This window comes from Carcharodon carcharias, chromosome 11, assembly GCF_017639515.1.
Source record: "Carcharodon carcharias isolate sCarCar2 chromosome 11, sCarCar2.pri, whole genome shotgun sequence".
NCBI lineage: Eukaryota > Metazoa > Chordata > Chondrichthyes > Lamniformes > Lamnidae > Carcharodon > Carcharodon carcharias.
In genome coordinates, this window is record NC_054477.1 from 6,939,892 (window position 1) to 6,959,170 (window position 19,279).

The window sequence follows — 19,279 nt, forward strand, 5'->3', positions numbered from 1 at the left end:
GGATGTGAAGGTGTTAGAGAGAAAAGATTACGAGAATGGTTCTAGGGATGAGGAACTTCAGTTACGTGGATAGATTGGAAATGCTGAAACTGTTTTCCTTGGAGAAGAGAAGGTTGAGAAGAGATTTGATAGAAGTACTCAAAATCATGAGGAGTCTGGACAGAGTAGATAGGGAGGAACTGTTCCCATTGGTGAAAGGATCGAGAATGAGAGGGCACAGATTTAAGGTAATTGGCAAAAGAAGCAATGGAGACATGAGGAAAAATTTTCACACAGCAAGTGGTTAGGATCTGGAATGCACTGACTGAGAGTGTGTGAAAGGAAGGGCCAGTCAAGGGTTTCAAGAAGGAATTGGATTATTATTTGAAAAGGAATAATGCAGGGCTACAGGGAAAAGACAGGGGAATGGCACTAAATGAATTGCTCCTTTGGAGAGCCAGCAAAGACATGACGGGCTGAATGGCTGCCTGCTGTGCTGTAACCATTCTGTGATTATGTTATATTTACCTTTTGTCTCGGACTTGCAGTGACTCGCCACAACCACCTGAAGGATTTCATGTTGGTGGTTTCCATAGTTATTGGTGTGGGTGGCTGCTGGTTTGCTTACATCCAGAACCGCTACTCCAAGGAGCACATGAAAAAAATGATGAAGGACCTGGAGGGACTACAGAAAGCAGAGCAGAGTCTGCACGATTTGCAGGAAAGGTGAGGATGCATAGGAACCTAGCCTCTGTAATCAGGCTAAGAAACTGAGACACGGATTATTCCATAAGTCTAACTTTATTCCAGAACCCCAGACGCCTTTAAAGGCATAGTGGTATTGTCACTGGACTGGTAACCTAGAGACCCAGGGTAATGCGCTGAGGACCTGGGTTCAAATCCCACCATAGCAGATGGTGGAATTAGAATTCAATAAAAAAATCTGGTATTAAAAGTCTGATGATGACCATGAAACCATTGTTGATTGTTGGCAAAACCCATTTGGTTCACTAATGTCCTTTAGGGAAGGAAACCAGTTGCCCTTACCTGCTCTGGCCTACGTGTGACTCCAGACTCTCAGCAATGTGGTTGACTCTTAAAAGGCCCTCTAAAAACAAGGGCAGTTAGGGATGGGCAGTAAGTGCTGGCCTAGCCAGTGACGCCCACATCCCATGAATAGAAAAAAACCTGGAGACACCTGGTAAGCGTATTAAGCCTGGGAAGAGAAAGGCCTAGTTAGCCAAATGAGATGGCTGATCTGAGTAAAGCTGTTAGAAGCAAGGTTGCACTGCCTTTTGCTCCAGGTTTTTTTTATTATCCATCCTTGGGACATGGGCTTCACTGGCAGGGCCTGAATTTATTGCCCAGCTGTAGTTGTCCTGAGAAGATGGTGGCAGCCTTGGCCTGCCGCTAGTGGGTTTGATGCAACTGGTTTGCAGGGCCACTTCAGAGGGTAGTTAAGAGGCAGCCACACTGCTGTGGGCCCGGAATTACATATAGGCCCAGGCTGGGTAAGGATGACAGGTCTCCCTCCCTAACGGACATGAGTGAACCAGTTGAGTTATATTACAATCTGGCAGTTTTGTGGTCATTCTTAACGAGATCAGATTATTTTACGATGCTGCAGAGTTGCCTCATAATTTGCAATTCTTTTGTGAATATATCCTAAACATTCATGGATGGATATCTAGTATAACTGTGCCAAGGGAAAGAGTGCAAGGCTGTGCTGTGGAATCTGTGGGACATGTTGGTGTGGTGGTTGCCTTACTGGACCGTTGATAACTCGAGATCCACCAAAGCAAGTTTTAAAAATGAATACACCTGATAATCTGTCAGCTGCCTCTAGAAAAAACTAATCTGTTGGGCTAGAAGCGTAAAGCACCACCCCCCGCCCCCAAACCCGCCCAACCAGTTCGTGCTTGTAGGGCAGGGGGAAGTGTTGGTCATACCTGCTCTGGCCTGCACATGACTCCAGTCCTACCCTGTGTGGTTCACTCTTGAAAGCTCCACGGCAACGAGGGATGGGGAGTAAATGCTGGCTCACTTGTGTCACCCATGCCCAGAATAAATTAAGAAAAAGCTTTTCCCATCTGGTGGAACAGGCTCAAGGGGCTGAACGGCCTCCTCTTCTTATATCCTCTTACCAGTATTAAGATTAGCCTTTTATCCCGAAAGTTTGGAAAGCATGAGAATGAGTTGCTGAAACCCATTGCGGCGGAGACTCGCCAACTGGTCCACTAACGTCCTTACAGGGAAGGAAATATGCTGTCCTTACCCAGTCTGGGCGTATATGTGACTCCAGTCCTACAGCAGCCTGCTTGGCTCTTTAACTGCCCTCTGAAGAGGCCTAGCAAGTCACTGTACTGCCTCAAATCATTACCCAGGGTTCCAGAAGAAGGCAAAAAACCCCAACTTGCTCAAAAAAAAAACTAGAGACAGGTAACAAATACCAGTGATGCTCACGTTCTGGGAATGAATAATAAAAGAAAGACTGAGGGTGAGGCAACAGCCAACCTGTCACATAACAATCTGCAAAATTATCCTGTAAACTGAAGGAAAAATTCTAACTTGACAGGCTAAACCATCTGGATCCACTGCGCTCCTACTGGTAATTTTCTGTCACCCACCTCAAAGTTATAATCAGAGCAGGATATGAAAGCAGGAGACTCCTTTCCCCCTAATGTGAAGACTCCCCCCCCGCAGGGTCATTTGGACGTACAGAGAGGTGGTGTGAATGTTGTGGTTTTGTGAAGTTTTAAACTTTTGGGCCTGCAGGCTCCAGAAGGCACAGGAGGAGCACCGCTCCGTTGAGGTGGAGAAAGTCAACCTGGAGCAGAAGCTGCGAGATGAGATCAATGCAGCGAAGCAGGAAGCGCAGAGATTGAGGGAGCTGCGGGAAGGCACGGAGAATGAGCTGAGTCGGCAAAAATATGCAGAGGAGGAATTGGAACAGGTGGGATTTGTACGTTTCGCTAGGAACAGGTACAGTGTGATGCATTGGGGTGGGGGGTGTGTGTGTGTGTGTGTGTGTGGGGGGGGTGGGGGGGGAGGTGTGGTGTGTGTGTGTGTGTGTGTGGGTGCTCAGTGTGTGGTCAGCTGTGGGTGGAAGCTCACGGGCGTGGCCGGGACTGTGCCAGGATGTGAGGGGGTCAGCGCCATATGTGGGCAGGGCCGGGGAAGGGCTTGGGCAGGGTGGGGGCAAGGGCCCATGCCAGGGCTGAAGGGGTTGGAGCTGTTGGATGTGTGTCTGAGGTTCATGGATCCTGCTGTTCAGTCTCAGCTGCTATTTGTTTGCAAACTATAATGGTGAGGGGACATGGTTGGTGCAGGAAGCTGAGAGATTTGCACCTTGTCTGTACAACCCCCACAACTAAGGGGAATAAGGTGTACAGTGACTTTCTTGTTTCACCTGCAGCAGCTGGAAAATGACACGTGCCTCTGTCTCTCTCAGGTGCGCATGGCACTGAAGAAAGCCGAAAAGGAATTAGAATCACGCGGGAGCTGGTCCCCACCTGAAACTCTTCAGAAATGGCTGCAACTGACACATGAGGTGGAAGTCCAATATTACAATATCAAGAAGCAGAGTGCTGAGAGGCAGCTGAACATTGCCAAGGAAGGGGTACGTGCTGTTTGTTACCATTGCGAGAGAAACTAATGCCAGGTGGCAGGTGAAGAAACAGATTTTAATGCGGAGAGTCACTGTAATCTGCAATGCATTATTGAAAAAAGAGACGTCTTAGCTTTATGTCTTGCTCTCATCAATCTGCAAAGTGCTGTCTGAAAGGGCGGTGGAAGCAGATTAATAATTTTCAAAAGGGAATTGGTTAAATACTTGAAAATAAAAATTTGGAGGGCTATGGACTAATAATAGGTGAATGGGACTAAATGGAGAGCTCTTTCAAAGAGCTGACACAGACACGATGGGCTGAATAGCCTCCTGGTTATAAGATCCTGTTGCCCAGTGTAGCTGTAGACTTCCAGCAACAACATGGATTTTTTATAGCCCCCTTAACATGGCAAATCATCCCAAGGTGCACCGAGCTGTATAAGGTGATATTAGTAGGTGACCAAAAGCTTGATCAAAGGGTGAATTTTAAGGAACGTCTTAACGTAAGAGAGAGGAGAGGCCCTGGAGGGAATTTCCGAACTTGGGGCCCGCCTAGGCAGATGGGAGCACAGCCACCGCTAGTAGAACGATTAAAATTGGGGATGCACAAGAGGCCAGTACTGGGGTAGGCAGAGATCTCAGAGTAGGTTACTGAGTTAGGGAGGGGCAAGACCATGGAGGGGTTGGAAGAGAAAGCCTAAAGATCAGTGGATCCCGACTGTGACAAAGTCAGACCAATTTACCTTGTTTTAACTTGGCTGAAGCTCCTTTAACTCGATGCTTAACAGATTTTAAAATCCAACTGTAAGTACAATCCATGGGCCTGGATTTATAAACCAGAGCTGGGGAAGGCCAAATGGGCCAAAATACTTTCAAACTAAGCTGTGGTGAACTCACGTGACTTCATGACTTTAGAGTGGAGTCACATCAGTTGATACAGTAGGTTACATATGACCCTGCAGTTACAAGATAAAGGGTGTATTTATTAAATGTTAACTACAAAAGAATGGCTTGGCATTTAGGTTGCAACCTTTTTTTTTTAGCTTGAGTTGGCATGGTGCCATTTTAAAAGTATGTCTTCCCCTCGAGAAGGTAATAGTGAGCTGTCACCTTGAACCGCTGCAGTCTGTGTGGTGTAGGTATGCCAGCAGTACTGTTAGAGATTTTGACCCAGCGACCATGAAGGAACGGCGATATATTTCCAAGTCAGGATGGCGAGTGGCTTGGAGGGGAACTTCCAGGTGCTGGTGTTCCCATCTATCTGCTGCCCTTGTCCTTCTAGGTGGTAGGGGTTGCGGGTGTGGAAGGTGCTGTCTAAGCAGCCTTGTGTGTTGCTGCAGTGCAACTTGTAGATGGTGCAAACTGCTGCTACTGTGTGTAGGTGGTGGAGGGAGTGAATGTTGAAGGCGGTAGATGGAGAACCAATCAAGCGGGGCTGCTTTGTCCTGGATGGTGTCAAGCTTCCTGAGTGTTGTGGGAGCTGCACTCATCCAGGCAAGTGGGGAATATTCCATCACACTCTTGACTTGTGTCTTGTGGTGGACAGGCTTTGGGGAGTCTGGAGATGAGTTACTCTCTGCAGAATTCCCAGCCTCTGATCTGCCCTTGTAACCACAATATTTTTGTGGCTGGTCCAGTGCAATTTCTAGTCAGTGTGGACCACAACAATGTGATGCTCCATCTGTTGGCCTGAGTTCTTCTCCAGCCAAGATGTTCTTAATTCTGGCACCTGGCAGGAAACGCAGCTCTTGGGACTCCTAATCATGGCTGCAGTGAACAGTATCTGTACCCCTGGCTATACTATTCCTTACAGCTACCAAATTCCTGTTCACTTCTCCCACATGAATGTCCTCCTGTGCTATCGTTCCATAGTGAACTTGCCCATCCTCCTTGCAACTTTTCCTCTCATCAACGCCAGTAACAAGTAATGTTTTCTCTAAACTGGCAGCAGCGTAGCAGCCTGAAAGCGCCTGTGCGATTACGCACAAGTTGTCCCCTTTAAGCTTCCATGAGTGCATAGCTGTGCAAAAAATTTAAAAGGACCGTGCACTTAAACAGGTCACCCAGGCAGTCCCCAAGGAAAATGAGAGGGAATGCTGCAGCAAGTATCTCATATCTGTTAGACAGTGGCAGCAGCTGAGCCTTTCCACCACTGCACCTGCGATCCCATTATCTGAGTGTGTCAGTCACATCATCCTGTCCCTGATCATCAACTAAATCCAAACCACTACCAATCTAAGGGCTGTGATTGCATCCTGGATCGAATGCCCAAATAGCACTCTCCCTCCCCGGTGGATCACAATCCCTGCACTTCAGCTACACTGAGGCAAAGTTCCTTGAGTTGCACACGTACTGCGGATGTAGTTGCCTGGGATCATGTTGCTCTCCATGAACCCCACATGATGCACATACAGGTACACCTACCATTACCTACCTCATTAACGATTTAAACTAATTAATTTAAATTCTAATTTAAACTAATTTAAATTATTAATTTAATGAAGTATTATTTATGGATACCTAATTTCTACTTTACACCACTAGGAGTAATTATTGATAAGTAATTACCTTTAGCCTGTTTTATGGTTTTTAACTCACACAATAACTTGCATCAGGCACTAATAACACCAAGACAATTCAAAATATTCCTGCCTTAAGCTTGCATAAGCCACTGCAAGCCTTAAAGGCAAAAAAAGCACCTCATTCCCCCTATGCCAAATGCCCACTACTTTCCAAATTCTCAAATTGCCAGTTTGTTCATGATCTATTCAATTTTGCAACCTGTGGTTACACTTTCTGATGTCACATTTAATGAGTGCTTCAAATATTTAACACGATGGTATGTTTTCAAATCTGTCCTTGAAACAGGTACACTGCTCCTGAGTACTGGGTGCCTCTCCATGAGGGTAATGAGGGTAAAACACATATTGTGCAACCAGTAGCCTGGTCTTGTGTGGGTTGGACCAGGTGAGGATGGCAGGTCACCCCTGTGGCAGTATATCAGTGAACCAGCTGGATTTTGGCAATCTGCTATTTTTTGTTAATTCCTCGTTTTGGCATGTAAATCACCAGATTCATCAAATTCATTTTCCTGGCCTGTTCTGGTGGGATTTGAACTCTTAGCTTCTTGCTTGTTCAGTCTCATACCTGTTGATGCTCTGGTCTCCCACTCTCCTGTTTCTGTAAATGGGTGAGAGCCCCTTGTAGAGTCTCACCTAGGTTCGGAGCTGCATCCTGAATGAACAGGATTGAGTAACTCAATATCAAGCCACATATGAAAACAACAATCTTTATCTGACAACTATTAAAATAGTTATTAATGTTTAAAAGAAAATGGAGGGAAGATAATGTTATTAAAAAGAAAGGAAGAAAAAACACGGAAGAGACAGCTTTACATATTTACTATATTACAGATATATACTGTATTACACATGTTAACCCCAAATTGGCCTGTTTGACAGCTCCCCACAATGGTAAAATTTCCCTTGGGTCCTACATCACCAAGTCTCCGAATAACCTTACACGGGGTTGGCATTTTGGTCAGTCACTCCACAGTCTTGAGTCAATCCTCTCGTTGTCTTGAGTGGTTAATTATTCCACTCTGGCTGCAGCAGCAAATCCTGCAAGCAGTGTCCCTTTAAGACAAATTTCTGGCTTCATTGCAGCCTTTTGAGGCTTTACTCCGACGCTCTCAAAACAAGAGTCTGGAAAACAAGAGTCCTTATCAGTTCTCCTCACAGGTAGTACAAAACTTCGTAGACATTGTCAAATTCCAAAACAAAAACAGAATTACCTGGGAAAACTCAGCAGGTCTGGCAGCATCGGCGGAGAAGAAAAGAGTTGACGTTTCGAGTCCTCATGACCCTTCCACAGAACTGAGCGAATATAAGGAGAGGGGTGAGGACTCGAAACGTCAACTCTTTTCTTCTCCGCCGATGCTGCCAGACCTGCTGAATTTTTCCAGGTAATTCTGTTTTTGTTAAATTCCAGTTGTTTATGCATCTTTTGATGGCGTCTCCCATCTGCCATCAATCAGGTTGTATAACCATCAATCAAGCTCCATCTCCTGATTTGACACCATAGTTGACCACCCCATGTGCAAGGCTATTCATTGTCCTGGCTTGTAGTTCAAGGGTCATCGAATGCAGTTTAAAAAGCACTTCTGATAAACAAAAGACAAATTTTGTTTTAGTAGTCTAACTTGAAAAGGGAAAGCAAGGATGTAGGCCAAATATCAGCTGTGAATGGCCAGTATGAAAAACAAGGTCTTGGGGAAATACATCTACAATTAATAATGTTACTGCTGATTACTATTCAATATTCAAGTATTCAATACAGGCTTAAAATCGAGAGCAAAGCAGAAATCAAATGCAAAAATTAGTGGCTGCAGGCCTCAGGCCTATATTCTCCCTGACACAGGCTGGTGAAGTGAGGCTCTGGGTCCTCTCAAGTACTTGTACTGCACACAGACCTGTCTTCCATTCAACGAATTACTGTGACAAACTGGCCTTCTGAAGCTGGTCCTCTGCAAGTGTGTTTCTGATCCGTGACTCGCTCTCTCTTTGGTCTCTCTCTCTCTCTCTTCCCCCCCCCCCCACCGCCCTTTTTCTCTTTCCCCACCTACCCACAGGCAGAAAAAATAAAGAAGAAGAGAAACACATTGTTTGGAACGTTTCACGTGGCACACAGCTCCTCGCTGGATGATGTTGATCATAAAATACTGTCCGCAAAGTGAGTACGGACCTACTGCAGCAGCAGGACCAAGGTGGGGAGGAGGTAGTGATGGTGATGGGTATATTACAACCAGAGCATGGCATTTCATCAAACAGTCTTTCTGTCAGCTCCGTGAAGTGATTAAGTGAACTTGCACTGGGAGCGGGAAGATCCAGTTGTCGTGGTCCAGGTAGCTATCAACAACATAGTTAGAACGAGGAAAGAGATTCTGCACAGAGAGTATGAGGAGCTAGGTTCTCTCCACAAATGCTGCCAGACCTGTTGAGTTTTTCCAGCAATTTTTGTTTTTATTTCAGATTTCTAGCATTCGCAATATTTTGCTTTCATCACGAGGAGCTAGGCGCTAAGTTTAAAAAACAGAACCTCAAAAGTAATAATCTCTGGATTATTACCCAAACCACGTGCAAATTGGCATTGGGTACATAAAATTAGTGAGATGAATATGTGGCTCAAAGACGGGTGTGGGAGTAGTTGGTTGTGGTTTGTGGGGCACGAACACCAGCACTAGGGAAAGTGGGGATGTACCGTTGGTCCAGTATACACCTGATTCATGCTGGGACCACTGTTTTAGCGAGCCACATATCTAGGGAAGTAGACAGGATTTTAAACTAAAAAGTGGGGGCAAGGGATCAAATTTTGAAAGATGTGGTAAGAGTAGAGAAAAGGCAAGAGAGAAAAAGGTATTAATGTGGGAAATGATAAACACACCATGACAGGGAGGGAGTACAAATCTAAGATTAAATCAGCAGGTAAGGCTAGAGTTACAAAAATAATAAAAGGGCAAAACCAAAGGCTCTGTAGCTGAATGCATGTAGCATTCGAAACAAAACAGATGAACTGAGAGTGCGGTCTGATAGCCATTATGGAGCCATGGCTGCAGGTGACGTAGATTGGGACCTGGCTGTTGAAGCATACATGACATTTAGGAAGGACAGGAAGCTAGGAAAAGATGGAGAAGTGACTCTGTTAATTAATGATGGTATTAGCACAATAGAGAGAGATGACTTAAATTCAGGAAGCCAGGAATTAGAAAAGGTTTGAGTAGAGATGAGAAATGATAAAGGCAAGAAGTCACTTGTGGGAGTGGTGTACAGGCTCCCTAACTATGCAGGAGGACGAGGTACAAAGGAAGAATTAATGGGAGATTGTCAGAAAGGTATGGCAATATTCATAGGGGTATTAATAGACTGGGAAAATCAGATGGGCAAAGGTAGCCTAGATGAGGAATTCCTGGAACGTTTTCAGGATAGTTTCTTAGAGTATTTTCTGGCACCAACCAGAGAGAACAGCATGTTGTGGCACCAACCAGAGAGTAGGCTGTACTGGGCCTAGTATTATGCAATGAGATAGAATTAATTAATGAGCTCATAGTGGAGGTACCCCTAGGTAGCAGTGATCATAATATTATTGAATTTTACATTCAGTTTGAGGGAGAGAAGAGTGGGTCCAAGACTAGTATTTTAAACTTATGACAATTATGAAGGCATGAAAGTACAACTAGCTAAAGCGAACTGGCAAATTAGGTTAAAGGATGGGTCAATAGAGATATGGCAGACACTTAAGGGGAAATTTCAAAATGCAAGAATAGGTACAGTCCAACGGGAAAGAAAAATTCAAAGGGGAGGACCTTCCATCCGTGGTTAACTAAAAAATTAAAGATAGTATCAAACTTAAAGAAGAAGCATATAATTGTGCAAAGAAGGGTGACTGGTCAGAAGGTTGGATGGAATATAAAAAACAACAAAGAATGACTAAAAGGTTGCTAAAGAAGGAAAAATTAGAGAATGAGAGAAATCTAGTTAGAAATATAAAGGTAGACTAAGAGTTTATAGATATTTTAAAAAGGAAAGAGTTAACAAAGTGAGCATTAGTTCTATAGAAAATGAGTCGGGGGAACTAAAAATAGAAAATATGGAGATGGCGGATGAATTGAACGGGTATTTTGCATATGTCTTCACTATAGACCCTCACCTATAAGTAGCACTCAAAAATAGCTATAAATCAGGAAATGAAAGGGAGGAAGGGAGGAGATCAGGAAAATTACAATCGCCAGAGAAAATTGTTGAAGCTACAAGCTGACATGAGCCTAGGTCCTGATGGACTGCATCCTAGGGTCTTAAAAGAAGTGGTTAGTGAGATAGTTGATGCGCTAGTTTTAACTTGCCAAAATTCCCTAGATTTGGGAAGGTTCCATCAGATTGGAAAACAGCGAATGTAACTCCTTTATTCAAAAATGGAGGGAGACAGAAAGCAGGAAACTACTGGCCAGTTAGTTTGACATCTGTCATAGGGAAAACGTTAGAAGCTATTATTAAAGACATTATAGCAGGGCACTTGGAAAAAATTCAGGGCAATCAGGCAGAGTCAACATGATTTTGTGGAAGAGAAATAAGGTTTAACCAATTTATTGGAGTACTATGAAGAAGTAACATGTGCTGTGGAAAAAGGGGAGCCGGTGGATATGCTGTACTTAGATTTTCAGAAGGCATTTGATAAGGTGCCACATCAAAGGCTATTGAGAAAAATACAAGCTCATGGTGTAGGGGTAACATATTGGCATGGATAGAAGCTTGGCTAGCTAACAGGAAACAGAGGGTAGACATAAGCCAGACTTTTCTGGTTGACAAGATGTAACGAGTGGTGTGCCACAGGGATCAGTGTTGGAACTCAACTTTTTACAATTTATATGACTTGGATGTAGGGACCGAAGGTGTGGTTGCTAAATTTACTGTTCACACAAAGATAGGTAGCATAGTAAGATGTGAAGGGGACACAAGGAGGCTACGAAAGGATATAGATAGGTTAAGTGAGTAGGCAAATGGAGTGTAATGTGGGAAAGTGTGAAATTGTCCATTTCGGCAGGAAGAATAAAAATGAAGCATATTATCTAAATGGTGAGAGACTGCAGAGCTCTGAGTTTCAGAGGGATCTAGGTGTCCTAGGACATGAATTGCAAAAGATTAGTATGCAGGTACGGCGAGTAATTAGGAAAGCTGCTAGCAGTAGATAGCGTCTTGATTAATAAGGGTGTGAAAGGCCGTCGTGGGTAGGCGGGAATGTGGAGTTGAAGTTACAACCAGATCAGCCATAGGCCAGAATTACCCCCTTGGCGATTTGGGGGCGGGGCTCACTCGCTGAGGGGAAAATGGCGCGGGATGACATCGGGAGGAACCCCCAACATCATCCCGGTCCCTTTAAATACTCACGAAGGCGGACAGACAGCGAAATCAGCTGTCCGCCTGCTGACCTGTCAATGGCCAATTAAGGCCATTGACAGGCTAATTAACCTTATTAAAGACCCTGCCCATCCCACCATAAAGCTGGCGGGCACGCCCAGAGCCCCAGCAGGCTCCAGATTATTAATGAAACTTCATCCACTGGCGGGATGAAGTTTCATGTCCGTTTTTAAAAAATTTAATACATTTTATGATTCTTATTAACATGTCCCATCTTGTGTGATATTGTCACATGAGGGGGACATGTTAATAATTTCAATATTTCTCTATTTTTAGAGTTTACTTACCTCTCATGAATCTCCCTGAGACAGGACTTTGTCTCAGGGAGCAGTGCGTGCATGTGTGAAAGAGCACACTTTGACAGATGGGGATTCCCTCCACCACCCCCCCCTTGCACAGGGAGTGCATAGCGCTTCCCGTCAGGCAGCCCGCTGGACGGGCCTTAATTGGCCCGCCCACTCAAAATGGCAGCCGGCCCCGTTTCGGCGGCGGAGCTCGGTTGCCCGCCCACTGCCGAGCCGGTGGGGCCCGCACGCCCATCGAGGTAAGAATTCTGCCCGTGATCTTACTGAATGGCAGAACAGGCTCCGAGGGCCGAGTGGCTCACTCCAGCTCCTAATTCGTATGTTAGTCCAGCCAATTATCCAACAACCATCAGCATATAGTGGGCATGAGGTCAGTGTCAATCCTGGCGGGTGGGACCCCGGAGGCATTCACAGAGAGACACGACACAATACTAGAACCTGACTCTGTTCAAGGACATTAGAGATGTTAGTGGGGAGCCTTGGGATTGGGTGGTTAGGTGTAAAGGGGATCCTGCAGTTGTGTGTGTCTATGGCTACTTTAGAAGTTAATGAGTTACAGTTTGGTTTAATACTCAGTTCTGTGTGGTTTTGGTTGATGCTCATCATCGGTTTCCAGACTGTTGGTTGTGTAGAGTAATGGGCTAATGGTTATGTTAATATGACCATGGTGATATTACTCACAGAATCACACAGTGCAGAAGAGGCCCTTCGGCCTATCGAGTCTGCACCGCCACTGTGAGAAACACCTGGCCTACCTACCTCATCCCATTTACCAGCACTTAACCCATAGCCTTGAACGTTATGACGTGCCAAGTGCTCATCCAGGTACTTTTTAAAGGATGTGAGGCAACCCGTCTCCACCACCGCCCCAGAACCAAGAGGCTTCAAGAGAGCTCTGCGCAGAATAGACTGTGTCCTGAATACCGTATGCTTACCCTGAGGTCTTTGTAAATAGTTCTTTATAAATGGTTTCAAGTTAAACTGCACCCGACTACCTGAAGCCTGTAATAGAAGAAGCAAGCCTCATCAAGGCATGGTAAAAGTAAAGCCTCGTCAACACTTGACAACAACATGAAACAGGTTGGACCTCAGCAACTCCTACCTGGGCTTCCACAGCATCAGATTTGTGTATTTGCCTTTATTTACTAGCTTGTTATTTGTGTTCCTGCATATTTAATACAATTCTGATGTGATGATATTATCATCTTTTCGGAAATTAGGCGGGAAAGTCCCAGTAACATTTCAATATTGGAAGTGGTTTACCCCACATTAGGGTAGAGTGAAGCCAGGGATGTAACTGTACATGCAGCAGTGTGATGGTCTTTGCATTAGGATGTGGTCTCCAGAAGAGTTGGTATTCGAGGGGTGTGGGGGGAGTCTCTGTGAGAGCCAATATTTTCAGGGCGAGGGCCTCTGGGAGTGTTGCTGTTTCCAGGGGAGGGATGGGAGCGGATTTGTCTTTGCAAGAGTCGATATACTTGAGTCTTTCTGGGACTGTGTCGATATATCTGGTGCTTGGCGTGACCTCTGGGCAGCGTGTGTGTATAAGTGGGCAGGGTGGAGCTGTTGGTCTTGTGTGTCCATATGTCGAGGTGTGTGGGACTGTGCTGACCTGTGCTGGTCATGCAATAAGCTGCTGTTTCTCGCTGCAGGCAGTCACTGAGTGAGGTCACAGCAGCATTACGTGAAAGGCTCCACCGCTGGCAGCAGATTGAAATGCTCTGCAAATTTCAAATCGTCAATAATCCCGGGATCAGTGCCCTGCACTCGGTGCTGAATGTGGATCCAAGCTGGCTTGGACAGGCGCGGTCCACCCCCACACATTTCATCCTCACTGATGATCTGGACGATATGGAGGAGGAATTGGTAACTCCAGTTACTCTGCAATGTAAGTCATAAATACTTCTTATTTACCACAAGAATCTTCACGAGAAAGGTCATTTCCCCATCAAATCCTCGCCATGTCGCTCAATCCCACTCCCTCAACCCTCACCGTATCCTTCAACCCCACCATCTCACCGTATCCCTCAACCTCACTGTATCCCTCAACCTCACCGTATCCCTCAACCTCACCGTATCCCTCAACCTCACTGTATCCTTCAACCCTCACCGTATCCTTCAACCTCACCGTATCCTTCAACCCTCACCGTATCCTTCAACCCTCACCGTATCCCTCAACCTCACTGTATCCCTCAACCCTACCATCTCACCTTCAATCCTCACATACCCCTCAATCTCATTGTCCCACCATATCTCTCATCCCCACCAATCAGACCCCTCTGCCCCAACCCTCAAACCACTGCCTCACAATATCCATCAGTCTCCTCTTCACTCCAGAAACCCATTTAATTGACGCAATCACATTCATTCTGTCTGTTTCAATATATTTGTTGATAATTTACTGTGGAATTCTATTAACAAAACAAGTGTTGACTTGTTGGTTTGCGTTGAAAGGCTCTAATATGGCACAGGATTGAATTGAAGGAAGACTCTATTCTGGATCTGCCCTGTTCTCCATTTTCTTCTTTCTCTCTGTTCCAGCATTTTCAGCAGAAGTCTCCACATGCTGGGTTCTACTTGGTGCAATTATCTCTCTAAACCCTACTACCTCTTCACTTCATCGTCTTTAAAACCTACCACTTCGACCAAACTTCAGTTCCCTTATCTAATCTCTCCAGCCCTGCCTGGGCCTGTTTTCCATACTTTTTCCCTAAATCACTTTGTATTATAGGTGCTGCGTAAATACAAGTTATTATCTTTCCAGATGAACCATGCATCGTTCTAATCTCTTATAGCATGAGCAATGTTTGGGTAGTGAAGAATGGGGGTGGAGTTGACATGTACGACCCAGGAGTAGTTAATTTGGCCCATCTTGTCTGTGATAACTCCTTGCTAGAATAGCCCAAATGTAACCTCACTTCCCTTCTTTCTCCATGTAACCCATGTATGTCCCTATGTTTGAAATGTTAATTTATTCATCCCTTAAAAGATTCAGTGGTCCCTGCCTGAACCATCACCTGGGGTGATGCATTTAACATTCCTCTGCCTAGAGAGATGTATCCTAACTTCACTGTGTCATTGATGATTTTAAATGCAGTGTCAGATGCATCACTTCTTTTGCGGAAAGGCTTATGTTGTAATGGCAATGGTTAAGGAGTCTGTTCTCACCACCCTTTCACCTCAACCCCTCTCTGCGCGCACCCCCCCCCACCCCCCCTGCATTCCCTTCCCATTCCGAACTTCCTCATTTGGCTAGTCTCCATGGGATTTGCTTGTGTATTCACAGAATCACAGAAACGTTCCAGCGCAGAAAAAGGCCATTCAGCCTGTCATGTCTGTGCTAGCCCTCTGAAGGAGCACTTGGTGCCACTACCCTGCCTTTTCCCCGTAGTCCTGCACACTCTTCCTTTTCAATAGTCCAATTCCCTTTTGAATGCCTTGATTGAACCTCCATCACATTATCAGGCAGTGCATTCCAGACCTTAATCTACGCCACATGGACTGCAGCAGCTTGCAAAGGCAGCTCACCACCACCTCCTCAATTAGGAATGGGCAATAAACGCTGGCCAAGCCGGTGACATCTAAATCCCGTGAAAGAATAAACGACAAAACACAAGCTGCATGAAAATGTTTCTCCTCATGTTGCCGTTGCCATTTACCTTAAATTTGTATGGTGGCTATAGCTGGTGCCAAGAAAGCATCACTTCTCAAAGGGCCCCGTGGAGGTCTCAGCAGCATCTCCCCAGACACCTGCCGATTGCTTTGCTTTGCTCTCTCAGAAGGTGTTGCATTGCCCCATCTCTACCTGCGGAGGTTAACTCTCTGTGACTTAACTCCACCCCCACAACACCCACAGTGCCAGCCATGCAGTACAGCTGGCAACGCAGAGATTAATGGTCTGTGTTTTTGCCCTCTTACCAGTGCTTGTCTTTATATGTCAGACAGGAATACCAATGACATTTAAAGAATGTGCCCTTTTTGCTCTGCTCCTCAGCTTGTCGCAGCTGCTCTCTTTTTCATCTTTTCTTTTCGTTGTCTCTGTTTGTTACATTTTTGAGAGCTAGTCCCTACCCTATCAACCTCTCTTTTATCTCTCCTCCCATTTCCAGCTACCCAATCCTCTTCTCCTGCTTTTACCCTTCACTGCAGTGTTCATCTGATCTTTAGCTCAGTCTCCATCCTCAGAAAGCAGAGGGTGGGAATCAGATGAGGATTGGAACTGATGTAAATGTGCATTTCCTGGTATTTCCTGACCTGTAAATAAGAGATATTTACAGCACAGAAGGAGGCCGTTCGGCCCATTGAGTCCCTGCTGGGTCGCTGTAGAGTAATCCAATCGGTCCCACTCCCTCGCCTGATCCCGGTAACCCTGCAAGTTTATTTCCCTCAAGTGCCCCTTCGAGTTCCTTTTGAAATCATTAACTGTCTCCCCTTCCACCACCTTCATAGGCAGCGAGCTCCAGGTCATGACCAGTCCTCCCATCTCCCTTACATCTTTTGCCCAAAACTTTAAACCTGTGTCCACTGGTCCTTGTACCATCAGCTAATCTCTCCTCAATCTCCTTTGCTCTACAGGGAACAACCACAGCTTCTCCAGCCTAACCTTGTAGCTATCCCTGGAACCATTCTGGTGAATCTCCTCTGCACCCTCACAATGACCCTCGCATCCTTCCCAAAGTGTGGTGACCAAAACTGGACACAGTACTCAGTTGGTGCCCTAACCAGTGCTTCATAAAGGCTCAGCATAACTTCCCCGCTTTTGCTCTCATTACCTCTATTTATGAAGCCCAAGATCCAATATGCTTTATTAACTGCTCTCTCAGTATGCCCCCCAAAGATCGATGAGCCTCTGTCCCTGGTCACTCTTTAGAACTGTGCCATTTAGTCTATATTGTCTGTCCCTATCCCTCCTGCCAAAATGCATCACCTCACACTTCTCTGGTATCATCCTCACTGTTTGCCATTCTTCCAAGTTTGATATCATTGACAAATTTTGAAATTTTCCGCTGTTTTCCAAGATCATTTATATACATCAAAAAAGCAGTAGTCTGAGCACTGACCCTTGGGGAACATCACTGTTTACCATCCTCCAGTCTGAAATATAGCCATTTACCACAACTTGCTCTCCTCACACCATGCTATTATCCAAGTTAATCACTGATCCTCCTATTCCATGAGACTCGAGATGAAAGTGGGTGTTAGAAGCATTTGGGCTCTGATTTGTCTGCACCCTCTCTCTGACCTGACTCGGTGATTCTGTGCATGGTGGTCCTGAGAGGCATGGTGTGAGGGCTTGGGTGCTGCCATCCACATCACTGTGTAAATCACCAAAAGAGCTTAGTAATGTCAAAATAGAATCATTGTTTGAAATAATTTTGTTGCCTTCTCAAAGGCAAAACTTTTTTCATACAAAACATTTACTTAGTGGGACCAGACTGTTCAATCCTCTCTCCTCTGAAGCTCATCCCCAATCTGGTTATATGGCAGTAAATAACTGGCGCTCTGTTTACCCCTGTGCAGCTTGCTATTTCCTCTCAGTTTGTGCCTGATGGCCAGTTCACTCACTGTGGTGTTCTGTTTATTACACCCGTGTAGTTGTGATGCTTTCACCGGCATTTAACACTGGATGTGGAAAACTGTCTACGTGAGCAGTGATCATTACCCATTGCTACATCATACATTCTGCCTTTTCAAACTGAACGTTGTGCCCAAAGAGATCATTTTAAACTGCGCAGCTTCATTTCACGTGTTCTCTTCACAGAAAAGTATTTGGAATTACAGAAACTGACCCCTAAACCCTGTTCAAAATAAATTAATCCAGAATCCCTATTTAATACGGTGTTTCTGTCTACAGGATTAATCATCACCAGGGCAACCAGTCATACTGGCTCATGTTTCTTAATGAAACGCTTTAATGTTGTGCTTTAAATAATCCTATGACTGCACAGCCTTGTTTCTTATACCAAAAGATGGATTTAATGACCCAGTCACTGCTGTATATATTCATTTGTGGCTATCTTATTACTGGGTTTGGCTAGTAGAAAGTGCATATTGATTTAAGGGGTGACTGAGTTGCTGACTGTTATGTGGTATATGTGAATATTTTCCTTTTTTTACTTGGATTGGCTTGGGACCAGATATGGCATGGCTAATGGATCAAAGAGTCACTGAGCATTCCAGGATACCCCTGGACAATCTTTCAACATGGAACTCCACTGGTTTGAGATTATATATATATCTGTCTCTCTCTCTCTCTCTCCCTCTCTCTTACTCTCTCTCATTTTTTAATTGTCACTTCTCACAAATCGGCATGCTGTGCTTCCTGACACTGTAGGTAGTGACTCCTGAGCTTTCCTTCTGGGATGATTCTTCAATCTCATTCTTCAGTAATGTACTGCTTGTGTTACTGGAACCAGTAATCCAGGGAGTGAGAGATCAAATTCCACCTGAAAAGTCTAGAAATATAAAGCTGGTCTCAGTAAAAGGAATGTCAGATTGTTGTAAAATCCCAATTAGTTCACTAATGGCATTCAGCAAAGGAAGCTGGCAAGCTGGCCGCCCTTAATTGTTCTGGTTCTATCTGTGACTCCAGTCCCACACAAAAGTGGTTGACTGATTGTAACTACCCTCTGATGTGGCCTAGCAAGGCAGCTGTACCAAAAACCGTACCAACTTCTCAAGATCAGGGATTGACAATAATTACCAGCCTTCCCAGCATTGCTCGTCTCGTTTTCCTATTCCTTCATGGGATGTGAGCCATTTATCGCCCATTCCTAGTTGCCCTTGAGAAAGTGGTGGTGAGCTGCAGTCCATGTGGTGTAGGGACACCCACAGTGCTGTTAGGGAGGGAGTTCCAGGATTTTGACCCAGCGACAGTGAAGGAACAACGATATATTTCCAAGTCAGGGTGGTGAGTGTCTTAGAGGGGTACTTCCAGGTGGTGGTGTTCCCATGCGTCTGCTGCCCTTGTCCCTTCTGGATGATAGAGGTTGTGACTTTGGAAGGTGCTGTCGAGCTTTGGTCAGTTGTTGTGGGTACATCTTGTGCATGGTGTACATTGCTGCCAGTGTGTGGGCTGCTTTCTCCTGGATACTGTCCAGGATAAACCATGAGGTGTCTGGACGGAGTAGATAGGGCAAAATTGTTCCCACTCATGAAAGGATCAATAATGAGAGGGCACAGATTTTAAGTAATTGGCAAAAGAAGCAAAAAGCGACATGAGAAAAAGTTTCTACACAGTGAGTGGTTAAGGCCTGGAATGCACCACCTGAGACTGTGGTGGAGGCAGATTCATTCGAGGTATTCAAGAAGGAATTGGATGATTTATGGAAAGAAACTGCAGGGTTACGGGGAGAAGGCAGGAGAAAGGCACTAGGTGAAATGCTCATTTGGAGAGCCAATGCAGACACAAGAGGTCA

General features: G+C 45.2%; 1 protein-coding gene across 9 annotated transcripts in view; it reads left to right on the forward strand.

Moving 5' to 3' along the window:
* Nucleotides 1–19,279, forward strand: part of stim1b (stromal interaction molecule 1b) — a 163,696-nt gene that overhangs the window by 112,754 nt on the left and 31,663 nt on the right. For 4 of the 9 annotated variants that reach the window (XM_041199071.1, XM_041199075.1, XM_041199067.1 and 1 more), the window contains exons 6-11: nucleotides 528–705; nucleotides 2,755–2,941; nucleotides 3,395–3,598; nucleotides 8,217–8,317; nucleotides 13,514–13,749; nucleotides 17,999–18,079. In XM_041199071.1, the coding sequence (XP_041055005.1) occupies nucleotides 528–705; nucleotides 2,755–2,941; nucleotides 3,395–3,598; nucleotides 8,217–8,317; nucleotides 13,514–13,749; nucleotides 17,999–18,079 (987 nt within the window). The remainder of the gene's footprint in view (nucleotides 1–527; nucleotides 706–2,754; nucleotides 2,942–3,394; nucleotides 3,599–8,216; nucleotides 8,318–13,513; nucleotides 13,750–17,998; nucleotides 18,080–19,279) is intronic. The other 5 variants (XM_041199069.1, XM_041199068.1, XM_041199070.1 and 2 more) reach the window with 5 other exon arrangements.